The sequence below is a fragment of the Bombus affinis genome, chromosome 2 (genome assembly GCF_024516045.1).
Source record: "Bombus affinis isolate iyBomAffi1 chromosome 2, iyBomAffi1.2, whole genome shotgun sequence".
Lineage (NCBI taxonomy): Eukaryota > Metazoa > Arthropoda > Insecta > Hymenoptera > Apidae > Bombus > Bombus affinis.
The window spans coordinates 16,666,579-16,686,664 of NC_066345.1; the positions used below are offsets into that span (position 1 = coordinate 16,666,579).

The 20,086-nt window shown below is 54.0% G+C and overlaps 1 protein-coding gene across 16 annotated transcripts in view; it reads right to left on the bottom strand.

Moving 5' to 3' along the window:
• LOC126928691 (uncharacterized) overlaps positions 1–20,086 on the bottom strand; it is a 238,600-nt gene that overhangs the window by 217,688 nt on the left and 826 nt on the right. For 2 of the 16 annotated variants that reach the window (XM_050744332.1, XM_050744327.1), the window contains exon 1: positions 5,092–6,693. The exons of 7 other annotated variants lie outside the window; for them this stretch is intronic. In XM_050744332.1, coding sequence (XP_050600289.1) covers positions 5,092–5,150 — 59 coding nt within the window. In that variant the 5' untranslated portion in view covers positions 5,151–6,693. 7 more of the 16 variants (XM_050744334.1, XM_050744328.1, XM_050744323.1 and 4 more) reach the window with 7 other exon arrangements.

The window sequence follows — 20,086 nt, forward strand, 5'->3', positions numbered from 1 at the left end:
GGTGTTGTGGCTTGGCGAGGTTGAAGTCGCGGGGCCACTTTCGTGGCTCGTGATCCCCCCGCCCCCCTCTTCCCGCTCGAATGCAGCCCACCCCTTTCCCGACCGGTCACCCTTCGGCATGCCCATCCTGCCGACCATCTCTCTCTCTCTCTCTCTTTCTCTCCCTCTCCCTCTCTCTCTCTCTCTCTCTCTCTCTCTCTCTGGACTGGCCCACGGCAGCCCGAGAACTCCGCCGAGCTCTAATTAGATTTTAAGTGAGAAATTGAGCCTGCCGGCAATTTTAAGGAAGCCGAACGCGCCGCCTTGATTAATATCATTATGCGTGTTCACTCGTTACATAGTTGGGCCTCGATGGAATTCCCGGATCCGGAGAACCTCGGCCACAAAAATTTCCAACCAACCAACCACGGACCAACTCGCGCCGCGTCTTCTCGATGACGCGATACGGATTAACGAATCAGTTGCGCGCATTTTTTCCTTCAATTTATTCGCATCCGAGGGGATCTCAGGGTCGTACGCGATTGTATTTCTGTGGAGATACGTGGCGCGATAAGAGGCCGCGTTTAATACCGCGCTAACGACGTTTCTTGCCGTGACTGATGATTTCTATCGTGCTGTCGAACGGTAACGAGTAAGCACCGAGCGCCCCTCCGCCGCGAAATTACGGAAAGAGTCAGCTGCTCTAATCCGTCTTGCCTCGATTACCAGTTTTCCCCGAAGCAGCCGCTGCAACCATTCGGTGACGGCCCTCCCACCGTCGCGACACAACCGACGTGCAATTAACGTAATCCGATCGATTACACGTTAGGTTTCCCGTGGTTGGATAATAGCCACGATCGGAATTATTAGGACATTAGCGACGCTAAGTGGCCGACCCGATAATGAACGCTCGCCTGCATTAATCTGCATCCGTGCTGCGCGAGAAAGACGTTCGAGAGCGTAACTGCCAGCTCATTTTCATAATAATATTCCGGAACTTTCGATCGCGTTCAAACAATCTCGAGGACGTTACGCAAACGGACAAACCAACGGAACGCGAACGTAAACGACGAACGAACGAACGAACGAACGAACGAACAGAAGACGCAAATAAAAGCGAGCCGAAAGCATATTTCACAGTGTCGTTGAGAATTTTCGCGCGTTATCTGCCCGGAGCGTAAACAAGGACTCGTTCTCCGGTCTTTACCGACTCGGGAAATCAGCTCACCGCAATTCGCTCGTATTTCCGTTACGGGCCACGGGAGCTATTAATCTTGGCGGTCGAGGGAAACGCGACGTTATTAATTTAAATGGCCGCGACGAAGAACCCGTCGTAAATAAAAGAATCAGCAGCGCCTCTACCACGAGAAGATGAAAAATCTTCTCTCCTACAGCCCAGAGCGATCGGAGCAGGCGGCTCGACTCGTTCGAGTCAACGAGTGTCGCCGGTTGGACGACGTTAATCGACGAGCGAATTCGTCAACCCTCCGGGCGAACGTAATCCTCGTCCGCGTGCGTGAGCGAGTGCGTGCGTGCGTGCGTGCGTGCGTGCGTGCGAGCTGCCGTTAGAGACAAAACCGTGGCGACGCGATGCAAAGCGACGGTTAGGATGGCCGGTGGCGTGTCTAGCGACTTCTGCTCTGCTGGCAACGGTCATCCTGGACCGTTCAAGGAGGATGAACTCGATTCGAAAACTGGATTCCAATGCGGCCTGAAAGAGGCCGAGGCCGAGCTAAAAACCGGCGCGATTCCCTTCCGGAGGGAAACATAATAGCCAGCTAGAAACTAGAACGGTGGCGGTGGTGCGTGCGAGCGCGGCAGAGCCAGAGAAACGAGGCACGAGAAAAGGAAGAAGAGGCGCGGCGAGGGATTCCGCGACGGAAAGTAAACGCGATAAAGCTGCGCAGCCGAGCTCGGCGTGCAGACGTGCAAGCAGGGGGCCGTCTGGTCGCGAAATCTCCAATCGATAACAAGACAAATTACGCGGGTACTGCTATAATTAAAGTTGCAGTAGATGCGGTATCCAGCGGCGGTAGGCAACGGACCGGCGATATCTTGGATCGCGCAGAATCCGAGAGTCGTGTATCCGCGGTGGCGTCGTGTCGCGTCGCGTCTCGTTGTCGCGATCGCGGGACAAGGAACGAACGGTGCATCGACTCGTCCACTCGGCCTGTCTTTCGGCCGCTTGGCTTTTTCCGAGAACGGATCGGCGGATAGTGGGTACGCGACGGTCGTATCGGTGTCGCGAAGCTGGTTCACGGGCCTAGTATCGAGTCATCGGAGAGGCAACCGGCCGGTGGAGAGCGAGCAACGAAAGAGGCAGAGAACGATCGCGACCAGGCGCGTTCTCGTCCGATGATAAATGATACGCTGAAACGTAGTAGGTAGCACGGAGGAACGAGTCCGCCGATACGGCGCGAAACTTCCTCCCCGCTGGGGTAACAGCCAGCCCGGGAAACGGCCAAAGAAACGAAGACGGAGGAAAGAGCGATCGCGCGGGAGAAAAAAGCCGAGCGAGAGAGCAGAACTGGCCAAAGAGTGGTCCTCGTCCGGTCTTGCGCGTCGCAGTAGCGACCGGTGACCAGCAGCAGCAACGGCAGCAACAACAACCAGCGCGGACCAGTGGCCAGTGAGAATCCTCCGAGCACTCTCGCGAGTCCCGAAGGCTAGAACTCCTAGGGAATTCAAGCAAAACCGGTCCAGTCGGATCCGGAGCACCCGCTGGTCAGTCCAGGCTGCCTACTATCCACTCTACTACCTGGTCTCTAGCTTCTCTGTCGCTCTCGCGAGAGAACACGTCTCTACTCTCTAGGAGAACCTTCCTTCTCTCTGTGTCCGATCTCTTCTCGAAAAATTCTCGGCCGCGAAACTGCGTAAATACACGGGTCGATTCTTGTACGGGCGCGCGATCCACACATCGAACTAGAGATTTCGTCGCGGAGAATCGGTCGAGAGAGGCCAGAAGCGAGTCACCCGCACGTGGTCGCCAACGGACTCCGCTTCCAATCGAAGGTCTCTCTACGCTCCGCCGTCCTGTATCGAACGGCATGCGGTAACAACGTCGCGAGATATTATCTACGCGAGGAGAAAAAGTCGAGCGTCGTGGACGACGATGACGCGATCAGGATGGAACGTCCTCGTCGTCGTTGTCGTCGTCGTCGTCGTCGTCGTAGCAGCCAGCGTTGTTGGGTCACGCCTATGACGAGTCACCGCGCGAACCACCTAAGGACACCTGCCCTGTCTCTCTCTCTCTCTCTCTCTCTCTCTCTCTCTCTCTCTCTCTCTCCCTCTCTCTCTCTCTTTCTCTTTCACTTTTTCTCGCTCTTGATTCGTCTTACTCGAGAGACCGGTACGAACCGGTGACTGTCGACGCGACGACAAAGACTACGCGGCCACCGGGTTTCGCGTTGACCCACGACCCTTCCAACATCGATCCACCTCGTCGATCAGTCACCATTAAATTCCATCACGGAAAGGTGTGTAGCGTGGCACGCACGTGGAGTCCCTGGTTTCGATGCGACCGTTCGCTCCCATTGTCACCTTCCATTGTCGGTTTCTCGCATCCCGCGACACTCTCTCTCTCTCTCTCTCTCTCTCTCTCTCTCTCGGAAATCCTACACCGCGCATCGTTCTTTCCAGCGTAAACGCAGCGGAAATCGTATACGTTCGGTTTTACGATAATCGCGAGCGCGACGTCGCTGTAAAACTTTGCCGATGCCCGGTCTCGAGAACGGTCGTTACGCGTATCGCTTTACAGCGACGCTCCGTTTCGCGACAAGCGACCGCGCGTTATCGCTTCCCGTTAGCGGAGAAACGCGTACAGCGCACGCGGATCCCGACCCGGCCAACCATTCCATTCGCCTCTCGTTCGCGTCGACGTTTATCACGGTGTCTTAATAACTTCGCCGACTTTACGGCGTTGATCACGGCCCGCGAATCGATAACTGGCGCGTATCCAGTTCGCCGTGTGAAAACGGCATCGAGGTGAAATCGCGACGTTTAACGCGTGCTCCGCGATCGTCGACGGTTCGCCGTCGTCGAGGAAGAGCCCGAGAACAGGATAAACGGCGAGATCGTTCGGCGTGGTATACGTTCCACGGACCGGTGGCACGTACCGCGCTTCGATACGACCGAGATCCGAAAAGGATCGTGCCCAACGAACATGCTCGAAGGATTACGTATCCCTCGGAGCTCACCTTCGGCATTCTGGACCCGACTTCTTCCTACTCTCGTCCGTGGGCTTCGTCACCGGCACAGACAGCCGAGACTCGTGCGTGAAAGTTCACGTGCCGTTTCTAAACGCGCCACGAAGCCTCGTTCCTTCTCTCGTCCCGCGTCTCGACCGCGCCCTATCAACCTTTCCTATTCGATCTTCGCCACGAAGGGTTCTCGAGCCTCGGTCCTCGACTTTGCGCCTTTCACGACCAAGGTCGACCAAAGCGCGAAAAGCAGATTTCCCGTTTCGGATAGAAACGGACTCGATCGTTAATCGATGGCGGAAGAGGGCCGGAGAAACGGCGAAGAAGGCAACGAGGGGAACGATGGTAGGGGAGGGGAGAAAGAGAGAGAGAGAGAGAGAGAGAGACAGAGAGAGAGCAAACAGCAGAGAAAAAGAAGGACGCGTATCGAGATCGGATAGTTGGGTTGGCTAGCGTGTGCGCTGGTTTTCCAGTTTCGTCCGCCAGCCGGATTACATTCCCGAGATCTTAACGAGACGTAATTACACGGCGAAAGGTACGAAGCGACAGATGCCTTCGGAATATAGCTACTAACACGATAATTGCCGCTATTACGGTCTGAAACGTCGTATTTAACGGCTAAACGCCGTTCGCCTGCTAATCGTCCGGAGAAGCCCCATTGATCGATCGGAATTGATATCCCGCTTTATACGAATCCTTCGTCTCTCTCTCTCTCTCTCTGCACCCGCTTCCAGCTCGAATCTCGTCGTACGTCGTAGTTCGAGCTTTTCTCCGTACTTTCGTTTTTGCCCGTTCATCGAAAACGCGTACGTCGCCGTTACCGCGATTACGTTGGCTGCAGCGACGCTCCGCTTCGTCGTCGTCCCGTAAAAGATGCCGCCTGAACGAGGCGACGCGCGGGAAATGCGTTTACCTGGCCGTTGGCTGCGCGTAATCCTGTAAGCGCCCCTTATTACGCTTCGCGCGGCCCATTGTCGTTTCGTCTTAACTTCTACGGATTATAAACTGTTTCCTGTCGGGCATTAACGTTTTTGTTGCGAGTTTTCCATCCAGCTCCTGTCGGCTTGGCCGTCGCGAGTCCGGTCTCCCGCTGCGCGTGGCCTCGCTCCCGTTTCGCAGATCGCACACGAAACCCTCGACTGTCGCTTGCTGGAAACGACCGCGTCGACGAACGTGAACGTGCACGCGTCCTCCCGTTCGGAAACGCTCGGAGTCGCGTTCGCAATGTCGTCCGCGATCGTCGCAGCCTCCTACGCGTCGCTCCGCGCCGCTTCGCGTTTCGCTCGCCAGGTAGCCGAAGCAATTTCGAGAATAATAAATAATCGCGCGGCTGCTAAGGCTTATCGCGCGACACCGCGAAAAAAATACTGCCAACTGGCGTATCTCTCGCTTTGGAGCATGGCTGGCCGATGCACGGATAAACGCGGATCCATAATTCCTCTTTCTCTTTTCGCAACGCGCGTACCATCCGTAATTAATGAACACCGTGTAGAATAGGGAGAATTATTGCTCGCTTACGGGCGCGCGCGAGTTCTTTTATGAAAGGGCCCGAGATTGAAATCGTGCCCACGGATGCGCCGCTCCCGCGGAATTTATGCTCGGTCCATAAAACGGAGAAAGGAATGCGTCACTGGACACATGTCGCGCCACCGGTCTTCCGATTCGACGCAACAATGTCGCCTCGTATTTATCACCGATGCGAGCCGTGGAATAAATTGTCGTCGCTTTTAACATCGTTCCGCCGATGCTCGTGTCTCTCTGCAAAGTTTTCGAGATATCGCATTGTCCGGACGAAACTTTTACTCGACGCGGACTATCCTCGACGATGGCTGCGCGATCTACCAGGCACCGAGAACAGTCTCAGCCCCGTTCGTATCAAAAATCGAGAAAGCATCGACGTGACAAATTTTATAATCGCGACAGACACGGAAATTTAAACGCGCGATTAACGCTCTGTGTGTGTGTATGTGTGTGTGAAACGGTTAATTCTACAATACCTAAGTCGCGGATAGCGTGTAACGATGCATGTTCTCGCTGCGCACCGATGGTAAAGTTCAAGGCAAACTTCCAATAACTCGAACAAAGACGTTCAGCGGAAAAAAACGTGTGACGCGATAAAGCTCGATGCGAAAAAAGAAGAGTGAAAAAAGCGGGAGCGCGAACTCGACGGAACGTTCATGCGACAAACATGGTCGTAATAACGAGGACGCGATGACTGGACGGACAGGAAAGCGAACGGAAAACGCGAAAATCCCGCGAATACAGCGCCTCTTTTTCGAGAGGTGTAACACGAGCTGCGAACAAAAGCGAAAAACCAGCAGCGGAGACGCTGCGCTCTGGAATCTCTTGCTCTCGTTTCTCTCCCTGTTCCGCCTTCCTGCAAACATCGCGTCTCTTTTCTCGCCTACCGTAGCCACCGCTAATACGACCGGACAACAATGCGGACCCGTCCGCATTGCACGCGTCCGACCGCTAATTCCACGCGTTTCTTTTTTTCGCCCCCGGTCCGTGTTGCTCTTACCGAGTCACACCCTGCCCTCGCCTCTCTTCTGTCTCTACGCGCCTAGCTTCCCTTCTCTTCTCATCCCCGCCCCGTCTTTTTCCCGTTCTTCGAGGCGCTCACCCTTCGGACAAGATCTCGTCGACCAACCGTCCCAGTGGCCGAGCCTGGAATTGGATTTCAGGAAGGACTTTTTGCGAGCTCCTTCCCATCTGCTTGGCACGCTTCCGTGTGTCGCGTTTACCAAATACGACGAGAGCCACGAGAGCTCGAGAAAGGAAGTGGAAAAAACGAGATTCGTCTACGATCGTACACCGCCTGGATGAAAATCCCACGCGGCTGATCGAAAGGGAAGGCTGATCCGCGTCTCGAATCGACCAGCCTAAATCGAACCGACGCCATGGAGACGCGCAAATCGCACGGCACGTTCTCCGCCATCGAACGCCGATTCCAGTCAACGTAACTCGATTTTCGGACAACTTTCCATCGGTGACAAGACCGGGACGAAACGGTCTCTAGCGGTTCCAGCCGCCGAATTACGTTCGACGAACGATAGGGTAGAAACGATCGTACCGGTTTTTCGACGGCGGTTTCCACGATCGCCGGTACTGGAGTGTGCGGTCGCTTTTTCCTCGCGAATTCCACGGCCGAGGAACGATAATCGTCCCCCGATAACGATCTAATTCGGGTTTGGCGTTGGTCCGAACGCCATCGGCTCGAGTTCTCGGTCACGAACCCGGTAGCTACGGCGATCGCCGAGCGGATCGATCGCTACCGCGACGAAGAAAGCGCGAGGAGGTCTGGTTGGGAAGGCGTGGAGCATCGGTTCGAATATCGGGAAAGGCGGTAATCGGTGAAACGCTCGGGAAACCGTTGCTCGATCGAGCAATTAAAGAGGGGACGCGCGACATGGATAGGATCCCGACGGGGCCAGAATCGACGTCCTCTGAATACGTAACGCGGCGGCGGGAAGAGAGAGCGTATCGTCGCATCGAGCGTGTCGGTACACTAAATGCAGGCTATCGAGCTGGAGTTTCCCGCAGGTAAATATTTCGTCGGCGTGGCGTGGTTCGACCGACGGGGAGAACGGTCGTTAAATTTGTCAGCGGGCCCGTGGCCGGAATTCGTGCTCCGCAATCCCTTCGGGCCGGTATCGAACCGGCTTCGCTCCGCTTCACGGCGCTCTAGTTTATCACGCCACCCGATACATTCGCTAGCTCGATAGCGCCGCTCCGCGCTTCCGACTCTTCGTCCCCCGCTTCCCCAAATTTGCATCGCATTTACATCCGATTGCGGCGCAACGCGGGCTGAAAGTGGCCCGAGAGATTCTACTCTCTCTCTCTCTCCCATTTCTGCCCTTCGAGGGTCAGGGACGTCACGGTCGCGTCTATGAATCGACCGTTGCTATTTCGGCTGACAACTGGCTAGCTCGGTGGATCGCGTTCTCGAAGAGACGGCACGATGATCGCGAATCGCGGAAACGCGACGATTAGACGAGCGACACGGATGCGGTGGAATTCGACGAAACGTCGTGTGGTACCGTCGACTCACCGCCTACTCGACGATCGACCATTCCTCGGGATTTCCGAATGAGCGCTCAAGGTAAACCGAGAAGAGTCAGGGTCATAGGTGCTGTTACGTCGGAATTGAACATTATTTTCAGCGAGTGCCGGCCACTTAACTTGGGCGACCGCGTGTGTGCGCGTACGTGCGTGTCATAGGTCCTATTATCGCGGTCACTCGGTGCCGGACGGACCGACTGTACGAGTCTGCCAGCTAAAGTTCGCGCCGCAACCATTCGACCCATTTCGTCTTCCACCGGATAAGCCTGGAACGAGCTTCGCGACGAAAATCGTGTCGACCGCGTTCTTGTCTCCCGGCTCGCAGAGTTGGTCGGTCGGCCGGAATCACGCGACAACGGGAGGACTCTTTAAACGAACCGGTTAGTAGTCCGTTCGATCGAATCGAATTCCGATTAACTGGCGCGGTTTCCGATTTCTCGTTAGCGAGAACCCTCGAGCACCCTCGGTTTCTCCTCGACCTTTGCTCGCGCGATAGAATTTCCTTCCGCGTTTGCTCCGACGAGTTCGTCGACGATGGACCCGTATCGAAGGACGCGCTTCCGCGAAACGACGCGACGAGGAAGATCGTCGAAGCGGATGACCGCCGCGAAATAGCGACCGGACTGATTCAACCTGCCAGATTTGCAGAAGGTTAAAGCGCGATCGACGCGTACGTACATCGAGCAACTGGATTTTACGAGCGACGAATCGCGCGAATGGCGAGAAGCTGGCGAAACGATACGCGGCATACGAGACGTAGATTCGACCGAGGAACAAACTCGCGATTTCTATCGTCTGGTATCGATTCGTATCGCTCGCTATCGCTGAGTCGACACCTTCTCCTTGACATTTTCCCTCGACACCTACGGACAGGCGAGGTTGGTTCGCGGAATCCGGTCGCCGAGCGACGGACGCGAGGACGAGCCACAGAGTCGAACGAAGTGACGGCGAACGACGAAGTGGATACAGCGAGGGGCTGATGGCGGCGCGAGGAACCGCGTTCGACGGCGGTCCATCAATGGAAAACGAAGAAGGAAGAAACGGAGGATGCGGCGAGGCGAAAGTACGAAAAGAGCGCGCGTCGGCTCGATCGGGGCATCGATAAAATTGAGAATGCACGCGGTCTCCCGGTTTTAATGAATGAACGTCTCGTGGATGCGGTAAGGGGCAGGCAGGAGTGGGGAGGGGTGCGGACGGAGAAGAACGAGCCACTGGAAGGGGGGACGTTGGTACGCGGAGAAACAACACTGGAACGCGGCGCGCACGCCTCTGCCATAGAGGAGAGTTAACAGGCGTTTGTATAACGGCGGGACGTAGCCGGAACGGATAGCTCGCCGCGTCCGTACAGATCTACATAATGTTTATTATGCTAACCTAGGCCAACGCGCTTGCATCAACAAGTGTTATATTATCATTCAAATAAAATGTTTTAATCTGCATACGTTTTATCGGCCTCCCGCGGTCATGCGGAATGTGCCAACGGCACGAGACACGCGTTCCATGCGGACCAGACACGCGCTCGCCCGACTTCTCCCTCCCTCCATCCCTCCAGACTAGACCAGCCTTTCGTCCTTTTAAACTTTTCGCATACCGGCGTCCTTCCCCGATCTTCCGCGCGTCGCGCCATTATAAATCCATCCGGGATCCGCTCGTTTCCGATCGAGAGTCGACCCGGTACAGCTGCAAATTTCTCTTCTGCCCGAAAGCTCGATCAAATTACTCGTCGGCGACTGCACCGTAGATTCGATCGTCTGCAAATGTTGCTGGCGCACGGCAACGCCACCGATAAATATACTCGTCGATCCAATTACCGTCGACGAGCACTCTGTCCGTCTGTTCGGAAAACACCTCGAAACCTCGCCGTCGGGCCGTGCGCGGCTAGACCTTCGAAGCCGATTGCGTCAAAAAAGAAAAAAGAAAAAAGAAAAAAAAGAAAAAGAAAAAGAGCGTGACGCGCGATAAAACGCCAGGGGAGTGTGCTGGGTCGGGCAGGAAGCTTTCGCACGAAACGCCGTAATCCGATGGTTAATATCGGTCTCGAGGGTCGGCTTGGCTCTGTTTGCCGGGCACAAAGCGGCACACGCACGAAACGATCGCCTCGACGACAGAGTGGAAATGCACGTAGCACGAGCACGTTGCGTCACGTAAGCGGAAAAGGGCCGTGGACCCGTGGAAAAAAGTCGCCGATCGAGCCGCGCGTACCAACCGAAAGCGTGACGGCACGAATTCCGGTCAACGCCGATCCGTGTGACGTATAATGGAATTAAGCGTTCGCGTTCTTGTCGCCGACAGCCAGACCCTGCGAGCAAACGACACGGTCGACGAGAAACTTAAAAACTGTAAAAGTTCGAGAAACGCGTCGTATCGATGGTCGATTCGCGAAAAGGATGAACGAAGGCGTAATAAGATTGCCATATCGGGCAAGCTTAACGCGGCTAACGGCTGATATAATCGAATGAATAATAAACGCGCGAATAACAACGTTGCCAGGGAATCGACGAATACGGTATTTCCAGCGAAGCGTTTCGCCTCGTTCTTAAACATCCATCCAGTTAGGCAAAGAGTCGTGGCGGTTGGATCGTTCGTCGGGCAAACCCAAACCTAGACGTGGATTCGTGAATCGTGGCGCAGAACGAAGAAGAGGAACGAAGATCGGTCGAGTTTCTTTCCCATTGGCAAAAGTATCCTATCCTGGGATGGGATATTTCCGTGACACCTGTGTTTTCGTTATTTAGCAATGCAAATAGATCACCGGCGGCGCATTACCATAATTAAATTCAATACTTGTAACTTGTCACGTCGTTAACAAAATTCATGCAACCGGTATGGTACGGTTTATTCGGCTATCCGTAGAGCCGCTAGACAAAGTGGAAGCGCCAACAAGCGGGGGAAATTCGACTCGATATTTTCTACGGTTGGCGGAAAAATAATCGTCGGAGAGCAGAAGAGCTGCGCAGAGAACCGAGAGAGAGAGAGCTCCTCCGGAAACTGATTGGTCGACGGCGAGAATTAAAGCGTCGAAGATCGGCTGAGCGATAAATCTTTGCGAGTGCACGCGAACAAAAACGGCACCTATCGAACGAGAGGGAAGAAGAACGAAGGAAAGAAAAACGAAGGAAAGAAACTGGCCTTGAAAGCGCAACGTAGCACCCCACGCGTCATAGGCGGCCGTAACGTAACGTAGTAACGGTGCCAGAGTGTCAGAGGGCACCGATCGTCGGGTTTCCCGTGAAGAAGTTTCGACGCGATCGGTTGGTCGCGCGAGCGGGTCGAGCGAGCAATTACGCGGGCGTCGCGCGTCGCGCGGCTTCGCGGTTGCATATGTTTTTGGCTTAGTCAGTAGATCGGTGGTGGACGTTTGCCCTCAATTAACTTCATAAGTGAGTAAGAAGGCGTGCGGCCAGCCGACCGACCGCCACGCCGGTTCGCTCGTATTTTACGCGTACTCGCGTGAATTCGACGCGATCCCACCATGCCGAACGGCTGGAAAACCAACAGAATATCGTAGCAGTGAGATCTGTTGCGAGCTTCTCTCTATCGTTGGTCGGCGACGAAACGAATCGAGATTTTGCCGGAGAACCGAGCAGGTCGTTCGACGCCGAGACTGCGACGAGCGTTGGCAGGTCCCGTCGCGATCATCCGCTACCTAAACGAGCGCCGTTCGAGCGGTTTTCGATCGCCGTTGTCCTACAGCCTCGATCGGCTCTCGCGTAGCCGCCCGCGCGCGTGTACGCTGGCGCACACGGACCACGGGGCCGCTGTTTCGACGCGTATAAAAACGGCGTCGTCCGTAGAATCAGCGAGGCACTCTCGCGAGTCACGCCTACGCGCGTGTTTGCCGCTCGCGAGCAACGAATACGAGGGAGAGAAAGCGAGCACCGCGGAGGTGCGACGAAGAAAGGCGAAAGACAAGGGGCAAACGAGGTAAGGAGAGGCGAAGAGAAGCGCGTTTACGTGTGGCTAAACGTGTACTCGTGCGCACGGAGAACGAAGCTGTACGCGCGAGTCGTACAGGTGTACGTTTCGCGAATGCGCGCGTAGGCTCGTTTACTTAGCCAATGCCATACCTGAGTTATTTATCTGTCTTTTGCCCGGCAGCGCCAACCGAGAATGCCTCTATATACGAGCCAACACTCCTAGCGAGCTATGCGCGTGGGTCCGGAGTTGTTCAAGGCCTACCTGCTTGCTTCGCTTCGACGCGCGATCGCTTCTCTGCCTCTCTCTTTCTCTCTTTCCCTCCGTCCCTGCTGTTCTAGCCACTACGCAATATCGTGACACGCGTCGTGAGAAAAACTGTCGGAAAGTCGGAGAGGCGAAACGAGAGGCTGTCCCCGCGTGTCGAAACCTGATTGTGGCGACTGTCGGATGGCGGAGACGAACGCGAGAACCACGCGAAATCCACGTTCGCGTCGAAAATCGGAACGCGAGGTCCAAACGGATTCGAAACGGGTCGGAAAAACGCGCGAGACGCGATCGAATCGACGACGAGTCGAGTCGCGTCCTCGCTGTAGGAGGAAGACGGAGGATCGTGGAGGGGAAAAGAGACGGAGAGGAATGAAACGCGTTGGGCGTCGATCGGAGGCCACGAGAGGAAATCGTAGCCGGTGAAACGTCGGTCGCGAGAGGTGTGGGTATACCTAAAGGATGGACGAGGCTCGTACGTGGCTCGACGAGCTGTCCGTAGCCGGATTGTCAAGTGACGTCAGCGCACCGGAAATGGAATGTAGGTAGCTGTGCTTATTAAGCTTCGCTGGCAGGCCGGAGAGGAAGAGACGAGCCGCGGGTACGAGCGGAGAAAGAGAAAGAGAGACGGAAAGGAAGAGGCGACGCGAACTAGCACGGCCAACAGCGCGAGAGAAAGAGAGAGAAGGACGAGGTTCAATTGTTTCCTCCGCACACGCGTGCCGCGAGTGCCGCGTGTCGTCGACGTCGTCGTTCCTTCTCGGCCGTGCGCACGTTCGACCACGGATGGACGTAAGTACGTATACCTACGTCCGTTCGTGAACGACAGAACAGAAACGGCAGAATCGGCGACACCGATCGCGACGATCGGTACGCGACCACGCCGACCGACCACGACCAACGACGACCGACGGCGCATCGACGGCCAACAACGACGACCGTCGTACGTTCCTAGTGTGGGCATCGGCTATTAAATCAATGCGCCGCTGTCACGATCTGTTCACGCCTCGCTAATGCGTTCGTGGAATGTCAACGAGCCGAGCGTTGCGCTCGCGGAAACTCTCCAGATCGCAGAGAGCTACTCGCCGATTACGCGACGACGCGTCGTAAATTAAACGCGCTTCTAGTTTCGCGGACACGTTAAAAACGACACGGGACGGATGGCTGGCCGTTTTCCGCCAACGTCGTCGCGAACGAACGAACGAACGAATGCAACGACGGCCGACTAGAGACGAGAAAGATTCGAGGACCTCGTGAAAGGTGTTTCTGTAATTACGGTGTTCCGGTTAAGGTCGCGCGTTACGCGCAGCGCGCCTCGAAAGGCTACCAGGTTGCCTCTCTATACTTTTATCTCGACCGACTGTTTAAACCGACGCAACGCCGTGCACGCTTTGCCAATGCGCGCGAGTCGTGGAATGTCAACCGGCCGATTGGTCTGGCGCCGTAAGTCATCCAGGCGAAAAAACCTGTCAGGAAGGACGCCGAAGCTGTTCGAACGCGGATCGGAAAGCTGGATCGCGCGGTGACGACGATTCAACGTCTAATGGCAGTCCCGATCGAATACGTAATTCGCGAGACGATATTTCCGACGTATCGACGAGCCCTTTTAACGAAGAGAGCGTTGGGGGACGAACGGTAACCGCGAATCTGCGGTGTTATACGCAGACGTCACGGTACGCCTATAACGATAATTTCGGTAGGTGTGAACGAAACGACCGTGGCGAGCGAAGGGTTGCGAGCCGCCGACGAGCCGACCGAAGGAGGAACGAGGAGGAAACAAGAACGCTTCCGAGAGCGCATGTCTTGTCGCTTCGAAGGGGGTAGAAGCCGGCGCCTGCGCTTCGCTCCGCCACTCTTCAATTTCCCTGCCCTCGTCTCGCTCTCGCTCTTTCGAGTCTTTCTTCTTTCCCGCTCGCAGCTCCCATCTTCCATTCTGGTTTCAGTACGCCACACTTTCCGCCTCCCGAAGTCGCCTCGCTCTTCCATCACCGTCCTCCGCCTTGCTTTCTATTTCCCTTCCAGCTGCTTTTTTTTTCTCTCTCCTCGTTCATCGCGATCTCTTCCCGTCCCTTCTTCGGCTCTGTTTATCGTCTTTCTGCCTGCATCGCCTCTCTCTCTCTCCGTTCCCCTCCGCCGTGCCACGCCGCACCGCGCCTCACCGTGTCCGTACCGTGTAGTTGCGAATCGGCTCCCACCTCACCGACGCCGATGGTTTCACCCCCTTTCCAAGTGGCACTCATTATTCGCGCGTGTCACGCACCGACGAGGTGAAACCATCCGACGACGATTTCCTACTCGACACCTGGTTTCGCGCCTTTTCCACTCCCGCGCCCGTTCCCATCCCTTTTTCTCCTTCTCCGCTCACCGTCCGATACGCACGGATGTTACGCAAGCCGATGGATTCGCGGGTTAAAGAAAGACCGACTAATCGCGCTGCGATCTCGTTAGGAAGACGAATTCAAAGATCCTCGACGACGAGGACAACGACGACGGCAACGGGGGACCGGTTGGTCGACTCTGTTGGTTATGTCACTCCGCGGCGCAAAAATTCTGTCGCCTCGTTTTGCGCCACAGCGTCTCGAGAGATCCTAGAATCGATAGAGAAGCGCGCTCGCCGGATCGAAACCTGTTCTTAAAATTGATTTAACGGTTGTCCGTTCCAGGCTGGCTCGTCGATTTCCCTCGAAACGCCAACCGAACAAAGAATTCCTCACCCGAGGAAAGGAATAATCACCCCTGCGCGGTATCTCGTCGGTTAATCGTACGCTCCTTGCCATGCATAATTAAAGGCAATTCGCGCTTCCACGTAATAATCGGACTCGCGTGGATGCGCTCCGAAGCAGCACGAGCCGAACGTCTCGCCTCGTCTTTCACGCAGGAACCGGAAGCGCGTGTCCGACGGAACGTCCGACCGACTATCATCGTCCGACCTCTTTTCTCTTTCCCATCGAACCGCCTTACGCGTCTTCGTCCGCGGATTTCCGAACGAACCTGTTGCCCGTCACTCGTGACTCGTCGCTCGTATCAACTATCGGTTTCGCCCGAGATCGATCGGTCGTTTCTAGCTTACGCGCGCGTTCGCTCCGAACCGTACGGAGGATCATTATAGCTCTCGAGCAGAGAGCGTCGGTAAATCCGCCGAACGACCGACTGGTTTGTCTACGCGAGAACGCTCGATTACTACTTGTCGGGGCTATCGACGATCGTCCGTCCGATTATTAATATTACCGTCCGACCGCGCGAACGTCGCTCGAGTAGCTGGAAGATCGTAACGCGACACCTTTTAGCAACACCTCCCGGACACGGCGCCAGATTTATTCCACGACACGCGGAATAAACTCGCGAATAAAGAGGAAACTCCGACGCTCGGTTGCGAAACTGGAAATCGAACGGATTCGAGCAACCGCGAAACGATAACTGCACGGAGATTTACGAGACGCTCGATCGGGTTCCGAATCACGATGATCCGAACGTTCGCGTCAACAACGCTGCGAGTCACGCGCGTTTCCCCGAACCAACGTACGACGTGGCTCTTTGCGTTTCACTCGGCCGTATCTTTTCTTATCGACGACCTCTTGCGTTCCACGAAATTTCCAGCGTATCCTGAAATTCCAGCTGTACAAAGTATCGTAGTTGATCGACGCGAATCTAGCGTCACGTTTGCTTTGCCAAAAGACGTTGCGCAACGCAGCGAGTTGCCTCGTCTTTCCACCGCCGATTCCAATCGAGCGTCTCGCTTCCGCGAGCAAAAATTGGACCAGCCAGAATCTACCTCCAATTATTTCGCGGCCGATTGGAATCGTGACTACGCGATTGGAAACGCGCTAACTACTCCGTCGTTAGGGACGAGCCGTGCGTGCAATCGTGCGATCTCGTTTCGTCGCGCGGCAATCAAAATTTCGCCGATATAGAAAGTGGAATCTAATCCGACGCGCGATGCTCGAGAGAAAGAAACGACGCAGTCGTTGCACCGAATCGATCTACGGCCGAGTATTTTTCACCTACGAACGACAGACGTTGCTTCTTGGGGGAAAAACGATCAACGCGGAGACATTGACGATCGTCCGCACGCGCGCGTCGAGCAATCGTCGTACGAGAAGATACTTTGGAAAACGACGAACGAGAGAACCGTGCGTTTTTCTTGGCCGGCGTGTTACGTCAATGGAAGAAACGAAATCGCCGCTTCGCTCTTCATTCCGCGTCGATCGAACGTTCTTTTCTTCTTTTTTTTTTCTGGATATTAATTATTCGCTTGTCGCTTCACCTATCGGCATGATTAACGGTTACGCGTGCTCGTTTCATTATCCCGGCTGATAATCGTTACGAGAAGGATGCTCGCGAGGCGCTTAGCTTCGAAATCGGCTAGCAACTTTTTTCGAAAGTTTCTGATCGATTCGTCCTCGTTCTAACGCGCGAGTCGTGCGATTTTGCGAAACCGTCGAATAACACGGATCGTCCAGTGCTGAATGACGCTCTGACGTTGATCGTCCGTCATCGTGGATCGTTCGCTTTCTTCGGGTAAAATGATTCTTGACAAAAGAAGCATAAGACGTGAAGTACGTTGTTGTATTACTTTCATGTTGTTTATTAATTAAAATTCAGTAGTAATTTAGTTTCTGCCATTCTAACAAAACGTCACCACCATTCGCCAGATCTTTATTTTACGTTAATAATAATTAATGTTTAATTATAATAATATACAGGGAGAAGGAGGAGCTGTTTACAGTTTGCGCGCATTCGTGATCGTTTTTACGTTTCGTTTCGATTCGATTCATCCTATGCGTATTACGCGCGATTTGCGTACGATCTTTACATGCTTTTCGTCGTCGGTCTCTCTGCCTTTCTTTCCTCTTCTCTCGTACTTCTGCCACTCGTACTCTTTCTCTCCTGCAGACGCACGCACGCACACACACGCACACGCACACACTTTCACGCTCTCTGTTGCACTTTTCACGCGCGCATCTCGTCCTTGGCATAAAATTTCACGCATGTCGCTGAAAACCAGCCGGAAATCGAAGAGCTCGACCACGCTGACGAGCGACAGACGCCGAAATTCGGAATTCTTGCGATGGCTGGCGGAAACGGTGGAGACGCGGGTTAGTCTGCGATTTTCTCCGAACAATCTTCGTCGCATGTCACGCTCTTCGATTCCGTCCGTTTCCCTTTAGCATCGTGTTAGCAAGACACTTTGTTCTATCGTTTCTTCGCACACATCGTTTCTCTCTATTTACAAAACGGCAATCGAACGCAACGCCTCGCGTATCCTGTCGCAGTTTCTCGTAGCGCGGCGTGTCGAGCCGGAAAACAACGCCGATTCGTTGCGCCAATAAAATCGCGTACGTTTAGACACGCTGTCCGTACGATACGACGATCCGTGATCTCTATCCTTTGCCGTCTTCGGTGAAACGAACGATCGAACAACAAGAAGCAAACGCGATCGAGCGCGAAAGGATACGCGCCGCTCTACAGACAATAATTAACAAAACAACCGTACAAACGATTTCGCCCGATTTTTCAACGCGAAATCGTTGGTCGGGGTGCGTTTTCTTTCGCTTCCGTTCGTCCTCGCGTCGCGCCGCTTCGTATCGAAATCGCGGCCTCGCGATGATAGCCGAGGCCGGACTCGGATAAAGCGCCGACACTCGAGCCAGTTGAGCAAATAATCACAGAAACCGTGTCACCGATAACGCGAGTAATCCCGACACGAAACGTCGACTCCGTGAATTGTCGCCTAATGAAGTCGTATTAATCGCGCGGAGAAATCGAAGAAACGACTCCCGGCTCGAGACAGTCTTCTTCCTTTCTCTCTCTCTCTCTCTCTCTCTCTCTCTCTCTCTCTTCCTTTCTCTCTCTCTCTCTCTCTTACTCTCTCTCTCTCTCTCTTACTCTCTCTCTCTATCCGATCGACGATTTTCGTGAGAGAAACCACCGGCCGGAGAAAAAGCAACGTCTTAACGAGCCCGAAAGATTCGCCCGCCTGTACGAACGTATCATTAGCGGAAACGGGACGACGGATCAGGGAAACTAGCCGCGTCCCAAACGTTAAACGCCTTCTAACGAGCAGCTCGCGCCGTGATCATCGCCACGATTTGGATCAGTCTCCTATACGTACTCCGGCCACTCTGCTTTCCAAACCCGCCGCCCCTAAATAGAGTCGTCGGAACGAGCGCGTTACCTACTTCAGGTTGTTCGTAGTCCGCTGAACGATTCGTAATAGGTACCGGGACGATTTAACGGGCAGCTTTATGATTTTTTAAACGTCGTTGGTCGATGTTCCGGTATTCGTAGAAACGTCGATTCGAAGGGTAGATCGGGAAACAAGGTGAAACGAGGACGCACCGGTTGTCCACCGGACGAATTCGAGGCGTTGGGAAATATCGAGGGGGTGGTCCGACCCTTGATCGCGACGAGTTAGACATTCCTGACACAAATCCTACGTTGTTACGCTGGTCGTTCGACCTGCCGTTATATTTTGTCCTTCTACGCGAGCATTCGGAGACGCGGGTGCGTCAATTACGCGGCGAGAAAATTGAACGTATAACAAATTTTATCGAGTGTTCGATCGTAACGAACGCGTTACGACGATGGGAACGTTCGAACAAGCCGGCGAAACGATACGCAGCTTTCGTTCGACACTCGGCGAAAACTGGCAAAGCAAAAGAGAGAGAGAGAGAGAGAGACGTATCCACGACCGAGCGAAAATGAAAAACGAGGATCGAACAGACGGCGATTACGTTTTGTAAATACTCTCGCGAATTTTCCGAACGGTTTGCGAAAGCCGATGTCGTCGGACGTACGTCTAGTTTCTTCCACGTATCGCGACAACGACGTGCCGACCTTAAAACGTAACGAGTCGGAGACCGCGACGCCGAGACCCGTCGAACCGTATGAAAACGACAACTTCTAACGCCGATGAACGAGTTTCTTGGCCGATCGTACAACGAGAATACCGATTTGAGCGTGACTGAGCCCGCAGTGAAAAAAGTATCGGTTCGACGGGACGCGCGTCACGTGCATTTCGAATTTCGATCGTTCGAATTAAGAAGGACCGCGAACTAGGCGACTTTTTCGATTACGGAGGCGTTCGTTGCGAGGTACGATCGGAAGCAACGGGGCACCGTTGAAGACGAGCAAACGGGGATCAGAGAGCACGGGAGAATGACAGAAAGAAGAGAGGAAGAGAAACGAGAAAGTGCGAAAAACGGAATAACGCGAGAAGCAAAAGAGAAGAGAGAGGAAAGAAGAGCGACCGATGCCCGGCGGCGACGAAAAACGCAAAATTCTCGCTCTGTGCGAGTAGCCTCCGGGCAACAGAATGCTGATGATAACATTAATAATAGCGATGTTAATGATAATAATAATAATCGTAATAATAAAGAATAATAATAAATGACAATAAAGACGACGAATAATATAATAACGATAATAATAAAATCATCCTATTAATGATAAATTATAACGACAGGTCTATTGTCCTTTACAATAGTTCTTTTCCCGCGAAACGATTTTTCGACGATAAAAGTCTCGATAACATAATGTAGCTACAACCTCTCCGCATTGCCATATGTTTCTCTCTTATATACATCGACTCTTAGAGCTTCTATATATATATATATATATATATATTTATTTATTTATTTATTTATTTATACGTGTGTATATAT